The sequence below is a fragment of the Saccopteryx leptura genome, chromosome 10, assembly GCF_036850995.1.
Source record: "Saccopteryx leptura isolate mSacLep1 chromosome 10, mSacLep1_pri_phased_curated, whole genome shotgun sequence".
Classification (NCBI taxonomy): domain Eukaryota; kingdom Metazoa; phylum Chordata; class Mammalia; order Chiroptera; family Emballonuridae; genus Saccopteryx; species Saccopteryx leptura.
In genome coordinates this window covers 65,144,966-65,161,614 of record NC_089512.1, presented here as the reverse complement: position 1 = coordinate 65,161,614, position 16,649 = coordinate 65,144,966, and the positions used below count along the sequence as shown (strand labels likewise).

General features: G+C 43.1%; 1 protein-coding gene across 1 annotated transcript; it reads left to right on the top strand.

Moving 5' to 3' along the window:
• The first annotated feature begins 10,827 nt into the window (after window positions 1–10,827).
• On the top strand, window positions 10,828–13,376 carry GPR27 (G protein-coupled receptor 27). Its single transcript, XM_066351807.1, has one exon. It carries the CDS (start codon window positions 10,976–10,978, stop codon window positions 12,101–12,103), a length of 1,128 nt encoding a protein of 375 aa, XP_066207904.1. The 5' UTR covers window positions 10,828–10,975; the 3' UTR covers window positions 12,104–13,376.
• The last annotated feature ends 3,273 nt before the right edge of the window (window positions 13,377–16,649 follow it).

Below are 16,649 nucleotides of genomic sequence, written 5' to 3'. Positions count from 1 at the left end.
GTTAGGGCACAACACGGGTCTCAACAAATTTAAGAAGACTATAATCATATCTGATCACAATGGCATGAAACTAAAAATCAACTACAATACAAAAAATGAAAAACACTCAAACACTTGAAAATTAAACAGCATGTTATTAAATAACAAATGGGTTAACAATGAGATCAAGGAAGAATTAAAAAATTTACTTGAAACAAATGAAAAAGAGTATACAACAACTCAAAATTTATGGGACACAGCAAAAGCAGTCCTGAGACGGAAGTTTATAGCATTACAGGCATACCTTAAGAAGAAAGAAAAAGCTCAAATAAACAACTTGTCCCGCAACTAAAAGAACAAGAAAAAGAATAGCAAGTAAAGCACAGAGGAAGTAGAAGGAAGAAAATAATAAAGATCAGAGCGGAAATAAATGACATACAGGTTAAAAAAAACAATACAGAGGATCAATGAAACCAAGAGCCGGTTCTTTGAAAAGGTAAACAAGATCAATGAACCTTTTAACCAGACTCACCAAGAAAAAATGTGAGAGGAATCAAATAAATAAAATTAAAAATGAGAGTGGAGAGGTAACAACTGACACAGTAGAAATACAACGAATTTTAAGAAAATACTATGAAGAACTGTATGCCAAAAAATTAGACAACCTAGGTGAAATGGACAAATTCCTTGAAACATAAAATCTTTCAAAAATCAATCTGGAAGAATCATAAAACCTAAACAGACTGATTACAACAAATGAGATCAAAACTGTTATCAAAAAACTCCCAACAAAAAAAAGCCCTGGGCCCAATGGCTGCAAAGGCGAATTCTACCAAATATTCAAAACACTAACTCATATCCTTCTCAAGCTATTTCAAAAAATTCAAGAGGAGGGAAGACTTCCAAGCACCTTTTATGAGATGAGCATAATTCTGATTCCAAAACCAGGCAAAGATAATACAAAGAAAGAAAACTATAGGCTAATATCCCTGATGAATTTAAATGCTAAAATTCTCAACAAAATATTAGCAAACTGGATCTAGCAATACATGAAAAAAATCATATACCATGATCAAGTGGATTTATTCTGGGGAAGCAAGTCTGGTATTATATTTGCAAATCAATCAATGTATTTCATCATCACATAAACAAAAAAAAGGAGAAAAATCACATGATAATATCAGTAGATGCAGAAAAAGCATTTGATAAAATCCAGCACCCATTCATGATCAAAACTCTCAGCAAAGTGGGAATATAGGGAACATACCTCAACATGATAAAGGCCATCTATGATAAACCCACAGCCAACATCATACTCAATGGACAAAATTAAAAGCAATCCCCTTAAGATCAGGAACAAGGCAGGGGTGCCCCCCTTTCACCACTCTTAGTCAACATAGTTCTGGAAGTCTTAGCCACAGCAATCAAACAAAAAGAAGAAATAAAGGGTATCCAAATTGAAAAAGAAGAAGTAAAACTATCATTATTTGCTGATGATATGATACTGTATATAGAAAACCTTAAAGTCTCAGTCAAAAAGCTACTGGACCTGATAAATGAATTCAGCAAGGTGGCAAGATACAAAATTAATATTCAGAAATCAGAGGCATTTTTATATACAAACAATGAACTGTCTGAAAGAGAAATTAAGAAAACAACCCCCTTCACTACTGCAACAAAAACAATAAAGTGCCTAGGAGTAAATTTAACCAAGGAGGTTAAAGACTTGTACTTGGAAAATTATAAAACATTGATAAAAGAAATCAAGGAAGATACAAACAAGTGGAAGCATATACCATGTTCATGGATAGGAAGAATAAACATCATTAAAATGTCTATATTACCTAAAGCAATTAATAAATTCAATGCAATCCCTATTAAAATACCAATGACATACTTCAAAGATATAGAACAAATATTCCAAAAAATCATATGGAACCAAAAAAGAACACAAATAGCCTCAGCAATCTTGAAAAAGAAGAATGAAGTGGGTGGTATCACACTTCCTAATATCAAGTTATACTACAAGGCCATTGTACTCAAAACAGCTTGGTACTGGCATAAGAACAGGCATACAGATCAATGGAACAGAACAGAGAACCCAGAAATAAACTCACACCTTTATGAACAATTGATATTTGACAAAGGAGGTAAGAGTATACATTGGAGTAAAGACAGCCTCTTCAACAAATGGTGTTGGGAAAATTGGACAGCTACCTGCAAAAAAATGAAACTAGACCACCAACTTATACCATTCACAAAAATAAACTCAAAATGGATAAAAGACAAATGTAAGTTGTGAAACCATAAGCATCTTGGAAGAAAACACAGGCATTAAGCTCCCTGACATCTCTCACAGCAATATATTCATTGATTTATCTCCTTAGGCAAGTGAAATAAAGGACAGGATTAATAAATGGGACTATATCAAACTAAAAAGCTTCTGCACAGCTAAAGACAATATGAACAAAATAAAAAAACAAACCACACAATAGGAGAATATATTTGACAATATGTCTGATAAGGGGTTAATTACCAAAATTTATAAAGAACTTGTCAAACTCAACACCAGGAAGATAAACAATCCAATAAAAAAATGGGCAAAAGAAATGAATAGACACTTCTCCAAAGAGGACACACAGATGGCCAATAGGCAGATGAAAAAATGTGTAACTTCACTAACCATTAGAGAAATGCCAATTAAAACCACATGAGATATCACCTCACACCAGTCTGAATGGCGCTTATCAACAAAACAACACAGAATAAGTGCTGGCGAGGATGTGGAGAAAAGGGAACCCTCCTGCACTGCTGGTGGGAATGCAGACTGGTGCAGCCACTGTGAAAAACAGTATAGAAATTCCTCTAAAAATGAAAAATGGACTGCCTTTTGACTCAGTCATTCTCCAATCCCCTTTACGCTCCACCCCTAGCGACTACTAACACACTCTTTGTCTGCATGGTTTTGTCTCTCCTGGAAATTTAATACAAACGAGGTCACAGAGTATGCAGTCTTTTGTGTTTAGGTGCTTTCGCATCATATTTTCAAGGTTCATCCATGTTGTAGCATGCATCAGTATTTCATGCCTTTTTATGACTGCATAATATTCGACTGTTACATATCACATAATTATCATAATATATCACATTGTATTTATACATTCATACATTGATGGGCATTTAGATTGCTTCCACCTTTGGGCTATTATGAAAAATGATGCTATGAACATTTGTGTACAAATTTTTATGTGACATGTTTTCATTTCTCTTGGGTACATATCTAGAAGTGGAATTGTAGGGTCATAAGTTAATTTTACCTTTAACTACTAAGGAACTGCTAAAATTGCAAAGCAGCTGCACCATTTTATATTCCAACCAGCATTCTATTGAGGGTTCTAATATCTCTACAAAATCACCAACATTTGTTCTTGCCTGTCTTTTTGGTAACAGTCATCCTAGTAGGTCTGAAGTGGTATCTCACTATCATTTTGATTTTCATTTTCCGAATGACCAATGATGTTAAGCATCTCTAAGTTTACTGACCATTTGTATGTCTTTTCAAAAAAAAAAGTCTATTCAAATCCTTTGCCCAATATTTAATTGGGTTATTTATTCTTATATTGATGAGTTGTGAGTTCTCTTTATATCCTGGCTAGAAGTCTGTCATCAGATCCATAATCTGAAAGTATTTTCTCCCATTATGTACATTGCATTTTCTTTTCTTAAAAGTATTAACTGAAGCACAAACATTTTATTTTTTAACTGAATTTTTTGGGGTGACAGTGGTTAATAAAATTATATGAAGCACAAATTTTCAATAAAGTCCAATTTATCTACAGTCATCGCTTGCCATATTGCAGTTCACTTTTCGTGGTTTCTCTGTAGCGTGGATTTTGAAATTATATATATCTAATTTTGTACTGTGGATTTTTTGCTACATTGCGGGACTTTGCAGTATATAGGTATTTTTATATATTTATTGTTTTAACTATTTTTTAGCAAAATAAGCATTTTCTAGTCTAAGTATTAAAAAAATATAAAAATATAAAAATATTAGTTAAAACATATTAAAAGAATATTACTGTACATCCACTGGTGAGTACACATATAGAATTTTATATGTTGTTAAAATTACATAGGTTTAAGAGTATAGAAAGTGTTTAAGAGCATAGGAAGTGTTTATAAGAGTGTGGGAAAGGTTAATGGTGTGGGAAAGGTTTATAAGAGTGTGGGGAGAGTTTTTAAAGCCTTAAAAAATATATAGGCCCTGGCCGGTTGGCTCAGTGGTAGAGCGTCGGCCTGGTGTGCGGAAGTCCGGGTTCAATTCCTGGCCAGGGCACACAGGAGAAGTGCCCATCTGTTTCTCCACCCCTCCCCCTCTCCTTCCTCTCTGTCTCTCTCTTCCCCTCCCGAAGCTGAGGCTCCAATGGAGCAAAAGATGGCCCAGGTGCTGGGGATGGCTCCTTGGCCTCTGCCCCAGGCGCTAGAGTGGCTCTGGTCCCGACAGAGCGACGCCCTGGATCGGCAGAGCATCGCCCCCTGGTGGGCGTGCCGGGTGGATCCCAGTTGGGCGCATGTGGGAGTCTGTCTGTCTCCCTGTTTCCAGCTTCAGAAGAATACAAAAAGAAAATATATATATATATATTTATATATATATTTATATATATAAATAATAAAATAAATATAAGGTTGCTACTTCACAGATTTTCGCCTATTGTGGAGGGTTCTGGAACCTAACCCCTGAGAAAGACGATGGACCACTGTATTTTTTCCTTTGTTACTTGTTTTTTTGATGCTACACCTAAGAAACCACTGCTTAACCTAAAGTCATGAAGATTTACCCTATGTTTTCTTCTACGAGTTCTATAGTTTTTAACTCTTACTTTTAGGTCTATGATTCATTTTTGAGATAATTTTTGTATATGGTGTGAGGTAGGGGTCTAACTTCATTCTTTTGCATATGGAGAATATCAACTGTTCAAGAATTTTCACTAAAGTTACAATATACCATGCATGTGCACATAAAGATATTCAGTGATCCATTCAACAAATTTATGGAGCAAAATCATTATTTTGAGATAAGAACTGATCATTTTTCTTCCTCTGTTTTTCCCTTTCACTCCCAATATTTAAGCAGACAGCAGGTTCCAAGCTTCCTTGCAAAGAGAGGTTTAAGGCAAGTAGCTAACTGGCTTTTGTTTTTTTCAAATATCTAAATTCTAGGAGCACAGATTCTCAGGAAAACTGACCAATTATATTGTCCAGAAAAACAAGGAAGAACTGGTTTTCCTCTCTGCTAGAGTAGATGGGGAGTCCCCCAAAATGAAGGCAGAAGGAAAGAGAAGAAAAGGGTCCTGTGAGAGGGGTTCTGTACCCAATTTCCCAGGCCTACTGCTGAGAGGAATGGCTAAAGATGTATAAATATTTATAGCATAGGCATTCTCAACCCTAAGTCAGGTATAAGGCAGCTAAGAATCACTAAGCCATAATGGCTTATAAGGACAGGAACAGTATGGCAACAACTGATCAAACATCAGATGGAATACCCCCCCAACACACACACAGACACGTAGACACAGGCGTATCCTGAATGTCTGTGTACTAGCAATCTAGGCATTACCCTGGAATTATGTTATATCCTGAAGAAGCAAGGCACCATAATGAAACCCAAGAAGCACTGAAGTTGTATTTTCCTCCATCAGCATGCAAAATGGCAACTCAGAGTAAGAAATTAGGTTTCTAGGGAGCACTTACATTTCTTGCATGCTTGATTTTATGGACTGACACGCATACCTGCACACAAATTAAGAACGTACTTTGTACAGGAAATCCTGCTAGGCTAATTTGGAGTGGGAAATATGTATAACAGTTATCATTAGCCAAAGCCTTTACAGTCTGTGGATAAAGCCTTGTCCTGGCACACAGATGTCATGGGTTTGATCCCCAGTCAGGGCATGGACAAGAAGCAAGCAATGAATGAACAATTAAATGAAACAACTAAGTGGAAAAATGAGCTGATGCCTCTCTCTCTTTCCCCACTTCCTCTTTCTCTCTCAAATCAATGGAAAAATTGAAAATAAAAATAATGGTAGCTACCACTTGTGCACACAGCTTTGCTAGTCTGTAAATGGTTCACCTTTAAGGGAATCTTCCTCACAACAAGCCTCAGAGATTCAGAGGAGGCATGGGACTTGGCTAAGGATGCACACTGAATAGAAACCACTGGACACTTAACTGCAAGCCCATTTTCATTCCTGAAGTAATGACTCCCTCCCATGGAAAAGTCTATCTGAATGCTGTCCTTTAATAACCCAACATCCATTGGACCTTGACTTTGGCTCATTTTTCTAAAAGTTGGGATGGGCTTAAGTCAAGCCAACCTTCCTTAACTTGGTGTTCAGTGCACCCATTGGCAGATGACTGGCCAGAAACCTGAGGTTGGATAGGAGACATTTCCCAAATTGACTTGATGATATTGGCACTCATGGCCTATGTATCAATGTGTCAACTAGTTCCTCTGCACAGTATGGATTTTTATTACTATTCACACCATCTTTATGTCCAGTAAAGAAGTGACAAATCTGATTTTGGGGGGGGGGGGGAGTCTCAACTTCTCTATTTATATGCAAAAAGAAGAATTTGGTTATATGCAAAATGAAGAAATATTTTTCATAATATCATAGATGGAGCCCGTATCACTTAACTTGGAGCCTGAGACACTATTATAAATTCTTGTCTGAAGCTTCCTAGAAACAGTAAAAGGGAAACAAGTTGATTCTGACAAAGGAATATTAATATGTTTTTTCTTAAGTATTAATCTTACATTTTATTTATAGATTGATTTTAGAGAAAAAGGGATAGAGAGGGAGAGAGAGAGAAACATCAATTTATTGTTCCATTTATTTATACATTCATTGGTTGATTCTTATATGTGCCCTGACCAGAGATCAAACTCACAACCTTGAAGTATTATGATGACACTTCAACCTACTGAGCTACCCAGCCAGGGGTATTAAATAGTAATCTACTGAGCAAAGGTAGAGCCTGAAAGAAGGAGATATATAAATGTTGTGAGAGCTATGGTTTTCTATTGCTGCTTCTGCTATTTGATCCTGGGTAAATGACTAAACCAAATTTTAAATTTCAAAACAGAAACATACTGAGCCAGAGAGAAGTAGAAAACACAGAGAAATCTAATTTATACTGTCTCTTCTTTTGTGTCTTTGTCTGAAGAATACATCTCTCTCCATTTGGGATTGTATAACCATTTAACTTGCATTGTCTAATATACAAACTGGATTTCAGAAATAAGGACCCTCAGAATCAGTTAGTCCAATGCCCCATTTTATAAATGGGACAACTGGAGTCCCCAAGAGGTTCAGTGTCTTGTACAATGCCACGTGTTCACTAGAACAAATATTATTATTTCAACTAAGTGGGAAGGGTACTGACCTAGAAGTGAGAAGATCTAGCTTTTGTGTCCCATTCAATCATTACTGAGTCACTCCATTTATGAAATAAAAGCGTGAGATTAGATAGTTTTAAAAAAATCCTCCCCTCTATGAAGGGACTATAATTCTGTGAACATGAACACCAGTAGTTTTTGTTTGTTTTCAGAAACTTAATAACTTTTACTGCAGTTATGATAAAGAGGCAATATATATGGAATAATGAGTGTGGGCTCTAGGGCCAGACATGTGCTTCACAATCCCAGCACTCACATTCACTTGCAGTGAAAGCCAGAACAAATTACTAAACCTATTTGCGTTACCTGAAGAATGGAGACTGTGACAGTATCTACTATAAACATGGCCCTTACAATGATGAAATAGCACGTCAACTATTCATCACAGTGCATCACATGTAGGAAGTGCTCAGTAAATGAAGACTGCCATTGGCATTACCATAAAGGAACCAGAATTGGGTGTCTTTGTGTAGGTTATAAGAAGGCATCCCTTCCTTTGGGCAGAAGTAGCCCAAGTACCAAGGTGCACATCAAGGCAGGATCTCATTCTCTATGGCTATGTGTCTTGCTTTCAAAAAAAATTAAGAAACTTATTTCTCAACCTCCTTTTCTGTTAGTGGTAGCCACTGACATGTGTTTGTTATAGTGTAGGTTTTCTTAAAAGCTCTTCAGGGGAAGCCATGGCCAGTTGGCTTAGTGGTAGAATGTCGGCCTGGCGTGCAGGAGTCCCGGGTTCGATTCCCGGCCAGGGCACACAGGAGAAGCGCCCATCTGCTTCTCCACCCCTCCCCCTCTCCTTCCTCTCTGTCTCTCTCTTCCCTCCCGCAGCCAAGGCTCCATTGGAGCAAAGTTGGCCGGGGTGCTGAGGATGGCTCTGTGGCCTCTGCCTCAGGCGCTAGAATGGCTCTGGTTGCAACAGAGCGACGCCCCAGATGGGCAGAGCATCGTCCCCTGGTGGGCGTGCCGGGTAGATCCTGGTCCGGCGCATACAGGAGTCTGACTGCCTCCCCGTTTCCAACTTCAGAAAAAATAAAAAATAAAAAAAAAACACTCTTCAGGGGAGGCCTACGTGGATGGCAGGGAAGTCTACTTGAAACACTCCTGCTCCTCCCTTCCTTCCCTTCTTTCTGCCTGGAATGCAGAAGAAATGGCTGGCGTGCCAGCAACCTGCTGAACATGTGGGAGGGGATACAGACTTTCAGAGACTCGGTCCTTGGTTCAGTAGTCAACGTCAGCAAACACTGACCTCCAAACTTCTTATTTCTTAAGAAAAATAAACTTATGTACATTTCTAGTTACTATTATCAATACAATCCTCACCAAAATACCCTCCAGAATTGATTTCTCTTTTCTGTCAATAAATATTTGCAGACCTGCCTGGTCAGCCACTTGACTCAAGCCACTTAGGGGTGCTAAGTGAGATCGTTATTGGCTGTCACATACATTTTTTTAAATGTCCGCACTGTCATCAAAGTCCTTACTACTCAAAGTGTGGCCTGTGGACCAGCAGCATTAGTGTCACCAAGGAATTTGTTAGAAATGTAGGTTCTCTAGCTCCGTTCCAGACCTACTGAATCAGAACTTGCATTCCCACAGTAGCCCCAGCGGTTTTTGTTCACTTGGAAGTCTGAGGCTCCAGACGACACTTCCAGGCTCTGCTGTCATTCGTTTTGAACAGTACTGCCAAGATAATTGTACTGAAGCACACAGCTTTAACCATATCACTCTCCTCAAAAAACCATCAACAGGCCTGGGACTGACTTGTGGTGGCACAGTGGATAAAGCGTCGACCTGGATGATTTCGCAGGTTCGAAATCCTGGGCTTGCCTGGTCAAGGCACATATGGGAGTTGATGCTTCCAGCTCCTCCCCACCTTCTCTCTCTGTCTCTCTCTCCCTCTCTGTCTCTCTCTCTCCCTTTCTCTTTCCTCTCTAAAATGAATAAATATAATTAAAAACAAAAACAAAAAAACCGTCAACGGTTCCTTAACGCCTACAGACTAAAGTTTAGATTCCTTAAGCTTGAGGACCCAGGCCTTCTATGATCTTGTGTTGTCCTGGAAATACCCATCAAAGTGCTTGTCATGCCCATTACAGGTAGGCAACAAATAATGTTCTATTCCTTAATTCTGGCTTGACTATGCTAAGCATTTGGGATACTGTGGCACAAAGAAACAGGCATAAACCCTTGCCTTCATGGAGCTTAGAGGCTAGCTGAAAGAATAAGATTTTTAAAACAAATCAAAATATGGAACAATAAATTGTCAGTGCTATGAAGGGACTGGATGGGCAGTGACATAGAGTAAGATAAACTGATCAGCAGGATGGCCCACAAGATGGAAGCTGTGGGGCTGGACCAGGCAGAGAGAATGGTGTGTGTAAAAATGACCAGAACTCGGTGTGCTGAGGCTCAGACTGGGGGCTGCCCTGTGTGTGTAAAAATGACCAGAACTCGGTGTGCTGAGGCTCAGACTGGGGGCTGCCCTTTCAGGCTCACCCAGAAAAAAGACACCGTTGGAGGAAGGTGCTACGGGGTTCACCTCCCAAGTCACTTTCAAGAAAAGGCTGAATTTCTTTTCTCTGACATAAGTCTTCAAGGGATCACGGGTGAGGCAGAGATCTGGGCCTGCTGCACAATCACTGGGAGTTCACCCCTGGAAATCTGACCTAGTGAAACTCAAATCCCAGCTCCACAGCTCACCCTATCTCAACTTCCCTGACCTCGGAGCTCTGCCTCCTCAGATACAAGTGGTGTTACAATTAAAACCAACTCTGTAGTGACTGTGGACACAAGGCTTGTAAAGCTCCCAGAACACTGCCGCCAATGTCATTGCTCACCTGAACACTGGCGATTACAAGATTATGATTATGATGATCACTACCGTTAATTATGATTAGCTTTCAAGCAAAAGGTTCATCCCAGATATTCCTGCTCCTCTGAGGCCTCCCGACCCCGCCAACCCAAGCAGCCGTCCCCACCCCCACCTCCACCCTGCGTACCGCCACCTTGACCCCAGCGCGGGCGCCGGATGCCGTCGCCAGACCCCTGTTACCTGGGGTCAAACACGACTTGTCACCACCTCGCGTCCCGAACCCTATCTCCCTCCCGGCCGCCTACCGACCCCGCAGCTGCTAAGGCGGCGCCCCCAAGCCCGGCCCGGGCGGCGGCCACGCTGCGCGCTAAGGCTGAGGGGAGGGGGCTCCGCGGCGGCGGCGGCGGCGGCGGCGGCGGCGCCGGGGAGGGGGGGGGGGCAGAGTCAAGAGGCGCGGCGGCGGAGGACGCGGGGTCTGCGGGAGCCGGCGGCCCTGTCCGCAGTGAAGCCCGCGGCGCCCCAGGCGCAGGGAGTGGCTGTCCCTCCCGCGCGCAGCGTTACCGAGATGGCGGCGGCGACGCGGTGGCGCAGGGAGCCCAGGAGGCGCCAGCCGGCCGCGGGCTGAGCCCCGCCGGCCGGGTAGCTCGCGCCGGGCCCGTGCGGTGGCAGAGCCTGGGCCGGGCGGCCCTGGAGCTGAGCGTCGGGCCCGGAAGGCCGCGATGGCGAACGCCAGCGAACCAGGTAGCAGTGGAGGCGAGGCAGCCACCTTGGGCATCAAGCTGGCCACGCTCAGCCTGCTGCTGTGCGTGAGCCTGGCGGGCAACGTGCTGTTCGCGCTGCTCATCGTGCGGGAGCGCAGCCTGCACCGCGCCCCGTACTACCTGCTGCTCGACCTGTGCCTGGCCGACGGGCTGCGCGCGCTGGCCTGCCTCCCGGCCGTCATGCTGGCGGCGCGGCGCGCGGCCGCCGCTGCTGGGACCCCGCCGGGCGCGCTCGGCTGCAAGCTGCTCGCCTTCCTGGCCGCGCTCTTCTGCTTCCACGCCGCCTTCCTGCTGCTCGGCGTGGGCGTCACCCGCTACCTGGCCATCGCGCACCACCGCTTCTACGCCGAACGCCTGGCCGGCTGGCCGTGCGCCGCCATGCTGGTGTGCGCCGCCTGGGCGCTGGCGCTGGCCGCGGCCTTCCCGCCGGTACTGGACGGCGGCGGCGGCGACGACGAGGACGCGCCGTGCGCCCTGGACCAGCGGCCCGACGGCGCCCCCGGCGCGCTCGGCTTCCTGCTGCTGCTGGCCGCGGTCGTGGGCGCCACGCACCTGGTCTACCTCCGCCTGCTCTTCTTTATCCATGACCGCCGCAAAATGAGGCCCGCGCGCCTAGTGCCCGCCGTCAGCCACGACTGGACTTTCCACGGCCCCGGTGCCACCGGCCAGGCAGCCGCCAACTGGACGGCTGGCTTCGGCCGCGGACCGACGCCACCCGCGCTCGTGGGCATCCGGCCCGCGGGACCCGGTCGTGGCGCGCGTCGCCTGCTCGTACTCGAGGAATTTAAGACGGAAAAGAGGCTGTGCAAGATGTTCTATGCCATCACGCTGCTCTTCCTGCTTCTCTGGGGGCCATACGTCGTGGCCAGTTACCTGCGGGTCTTGGTGCGGCCCGGCGCGGTCCCCCAGGCCTACCTGACGGCCTCCGTGTGGCTGACCTTCGCGCAGGCCGGCATCAACCCTGTTGTGTGCTTCCTCTTCAACAGGGAGCTGAGGGACTGCTTCAGGGCCCAGTTTCCCTGCTGCCAGAGCCCCCAGGCCACCCCAGCTACCCTCCCCTGTGACTTGAAAGGCATTGGTGTGTAAGGGTTCTCCCTCCACTTACACCTCCACCCAGCCTTTTCCTTTGGCTTCGACACTGACGTCGTTTCTTCCCCCTCTGCCCCCGTTTTAATTGTCTAAATTGCCTTCAAAACGACTCAAAGTGGATTAGCACTTGGTTTGTACAGACTCCTTTGTGGGGAGGGGTTCTATTTCCAGCCCCACCCCAGCTCTGCTCATTGTCGTCCTAAATGTGTTTTCATCCTGAAAATAGGCCCTGGAGTCTTTGTATTGGTACTGATGTCCTTTATTCCATGTTATTACTTTTGAAAATAAAGGCTAAACTAATTTTCTTCATGCAACGTTTCCTAAAGACCACGGCCAGTTTTCTACAGAAGCTATTTTTGACAACCTCAAGTGGCATTACATTTTACAGTGAAGTAGAGGAAACTAGGGGGACTTATACGAAGTTGGATTTCTTGAGGGTCTTCTTTTGGAAGCAGGAGAAGGGGGTGGTGGGTTGTCTTAAATTCTCTGAATTGCCAGCCATGGAGTCAGTTGTGCTGCTCTGGTTTTTTGGAAGTGTTGAAAACTTTGTTCAGTATTGAGATTGAATTTGAAGAGAAGCTCTGGGAGTGATTAGCCAGGAAGTTGTTTTTATTAAGCAGTAACAGGTAAGATTTGTTTCCTGAGTTACTTACACTGCTAGAAAATACAGGTCAGTGACAACTGCTGTCTGCATTATACCAATCTTGACTGCAAACATTTCTGTAAAACTGTTACTTTTAAAAGTTAAAAGGTGTTTTGGTTAGTAATGATATGGAGAAAATAGAGTATTGCATGTTTTTGTATGTAGTGATTGCAGTTCACGGATTGGGGAGGGGGGCTCTGAGAAGCAGAGTACTCAATCAAAATTGTTTCACTATTTTTTGCCAATAAAAATTAAAATAATTTTATGGAAACAGCTTGTGCTTTGGAAGCCCAGTTTTATTCTGGCTTATGAAACTAATTTACACATTGAAAATTGTTCTTTTGTTCATGGTATAAATGAATGGCATATAATGATACTGTACTTCTAGCAGACAAAGTGTTTCCTTAAAATGTTTGCTAGGGTAAACTGTGCTGTTCTACTGATGGTTATTTTAAATTAATGAGAACTATAATTTTAAATAATGTTTCTTAGACACATTGTAATCTTACATTGAAAGACTAAATTCTGCAAGTACTGTATAATTTTTGCTAAAAATGCTACACTTTTATTAATGTACCTTCTGTTTTAAGGATTTATATCTGTATTTCTCTTTGCATTATATAAATACACCAGTATTTTCAGTCTGGAGTACTTTGTTGTTGTGTGAGGCTGTGACTGGTACTATAGGCATCTAAGCATGGTACTCATGTTCTGTTAGCTTTTATGCATATTCTTTTTTTAAAAAAAAAATTATTTTGTATTTTTCTGAAGTGAGAAGCAGGGATGCAGACAGTTTCTCACATGCCCCCTACCAGGATCCACCCGGCAAGCCCACCAGGGGGCGATGCTCTGCCTGTCTAGGGCGTTGCTCTGTTGCAACCAGAGCGTGAGGTGGAGGCCATGCAGCCATCCTCAGCATCCGGGCCAATTTTGCTCCAGTGGAACCTTGGCTGCAGGAGGGGAAGAGAGAGATAGAGAGGAAGGAGAGAGGGAAAGGTGGAGAAGCTGATGGGCACTTCCTCTGTGTGCCCTGACCGGGAATCAGAGCTGAGTCTTCCACACACTGGGCCAATGCCCTAACCAGCCAACTAGGGCTCATGCATATTCTTTTATTGACCATCAGATTAAGATATTTGGAGGCTTGTCAATTTAAAATGCAAGATAGAAATCTGCATATCTCTTTAAAAGGAAGAAGCAGTAGCTCTATACTGCTTTAAAGTGTTTTTATGAACATAAAACATAAAGTAATCATTTTTACTTGAAATAACTAAAAATGGGTGTAGTAAATATGTTGAAACTTTAGTTGAGCATCATATAAACTATTAAGTGTTTAGTCCAAGAGGGATGTCATTAGAGGGTGTAGCCAACTTTTATGTCTGGTAAATGGTCGGCATTGTAAAAGTCAATCAGTCTGTGCAAACAGTCTCAGATTTGGAAACTAGGAATAACTATTTTCCTTATTTCTCCCCAGGTCATAAGACCAGTAGATGTTAATTATTCAAGGACCAGTCATCAAAAATCTCAGCTAACCTAAAGACAGACAGGCCCAGGAAGTAAATCTCTCTTCAACTAACTCCCCCCCACACACACACACACATACACCCAAGGGATTGAAGTTCAGAAAATAGAGGTCAGTCAGACCAGTGCTTTTCAGAGTATTTAGCACCTGAGACACACATGAAACAAGTGTCAGGACTCTCCTGGACTACTCCAGGCTCAGGCACAGAGACAGCCTGTTTGCTTTATGTGGCCTTGAGTTCATGGATATATTTTTTTATAGGAGAATCCATAGCCAGAGAGTCTCAGATTTTAACAGTAAGAATGACCGTCAGTGCTTGTGGGGCTGAGAGAGTCTCATCAGGAAAGATTGCGGTGGGACCCAGGAAAGGGCATTTGTAACTGGTGCCCCAGATGGTTAGAGGCATACCTCCAAGTCTTCAGACAGCATGGGACAAACTTGTTTCTGGTTTGCTTTGGTTTTAGTCTGATGAGAGTTGAGGTGAAGAGTAATGAGAAATGACAGCCCGCTGTAAAGGAAAAGGAGAGAAGTGCCACAGAGCTAGAGGAAGCATCTGGGGAGATGGCCCCTCTACCTCACAGCTTCTTAGGTCAGTGAATCTATTAAAGGGTACTTGCATTGTTAATTATATTAATAATAATAATAAAAGGTTAGTTGTGTTTCAGAATACTTTATTCATTGTACCAGAACAAGCACAATGTACCTAGGGAAGACTTCTGTTAAAATAGCTTGTTTGGATATTAATTTATTTAGTATTTGTCTCCCTCCTCCCCCAGCCCCCCAACTAAGGCGAGAGAAGTCACTATTCTTGAGGCAATGAAAATAGGTATCTTCCATTCATGTCCTGGTATGGAATAATTGGGTCAAAAACAAGCACTTTGGAGTCTTTTTCAAAAAGATCAGATCTATTTTCATTTCTACCTGATCATGTTCATTTTTTTAAGAAAATGAAATAAGCAAAGGGGAGAAGTGTATAACAAATCAGTAGCCATAGCAATAAGATCTCTGCGCACTCTTCAGCCTTGCCAAATCTTGTCATTTTGCCATATTGGTTTCTACTTTTCCCTTTCTCATTTTTTCTTTCTTTTCTTTCCTACCTCTCTTATTCCCTCTCTCTCTTCTTCCCTTTTTTTTTTTTTTTCATTTCCTACCCACCTTTCTCTCTTTTTAAAAAAAGAAGTGAAACACAAGTACTTCTGTGAAGTCTTCACCATCAGGCTTCTACATTCTCAAGTGCCCTGCCCCTGAGAAGTGTCAGGGTCCCAGGTCTGAGGGCTGAGTCAAGGTTTAGTCTCCCCACCTGAGTTGGAGGAATTGGGTCTACCCTTTACAAGATCTATAGGATGAGTGTAAACTTCTCTACCTGCCATAGAAGGCCTTTCAAAGATTGGCCCCTCCACCACCCTGGCCTCATGCCTCCCCAGCCCTGGTTTCCATTTTCTCTTCTCTAGTTGCTTTTGTGCAGCACTCCCTGGAAAGCCCATACTCCTGCTCTGCCAGGGAATCCCTCTAGAGAGCAAAGGAAGTGCTATATTTAACAACTAAGACGGCATAGGCATAACTAACCTGTATAAGCATACCCCTAGGTCCTAGCTGAACATCAGGTCTGTGCTGGACCCAGACCCAAGACTCTGGAAGCCTTTCTTGGCCTGGTCACCCCTCCTCTGGGCTTTTACGTTCTCCCACTCCCTTCTCAGACCCTAACTCCAACTGCTCCAAGCCACTGGTGGTGCTCTGAACAGATTTTACTGTGTCACACCAACATACTTTTTGCATTTATTGTTTATGTCCAAAGTCTTCCCTCCCTTTTTTCCAACTCAACTGCTGTTAAGCTTTCAGAAGGTGAACTAGACATAAAGGGTGAACCAACCCCATCAGACAGGATAAGATTGTCCCAGTGCAGACCCTTCAAAATTTTAAAGGCTCCAAACTTAGTCATGAAATTTGAATGCCATGGTGGACTGAGTAGCAGACTTACTGTCTTAGCAGCAATTTAAGTTGTCTCTGCACCAAAGTGGCTGGGGTTATCAAATACAGTGAATCCCAAAAAAGTTCTTCATTCACTAGGCAAATGTGTCACTGTGTGACTTGCCTCAAGACCGGTGACCTTCAGGACTCCCTCTATGAAGGGCAAAGGAGGTAACCCACCCACATTTTATACCCATAGCAATATCCTTTGCATGGTTTATTAGCTGCTTCTGGAGCAAATAGAAGTAAAAAGCAAACTTGATCTGAGTCCAGAGGACTCTTTATGTTTTTTTTTTTTTCAACTTAAACAAGACTTTTGGGGTTTAACCCAGTCCATGAAGAGAGCCCTTTTGTCCCCCCTCTTTCTTCCTTTTGGGGTGTTTTATATGAGGATGCGATGTTTGGAGCCACAG

What these genes read in the sequence shown, in the direction of transcription:
- GPR27 (XM_066351807.1), top strand. Translation starts at nt 10,976, where the DNA reads ATGGCGAACGCCAGCGAACCAGGTAGCAGTGGAGGCGAGGCAGCCACC.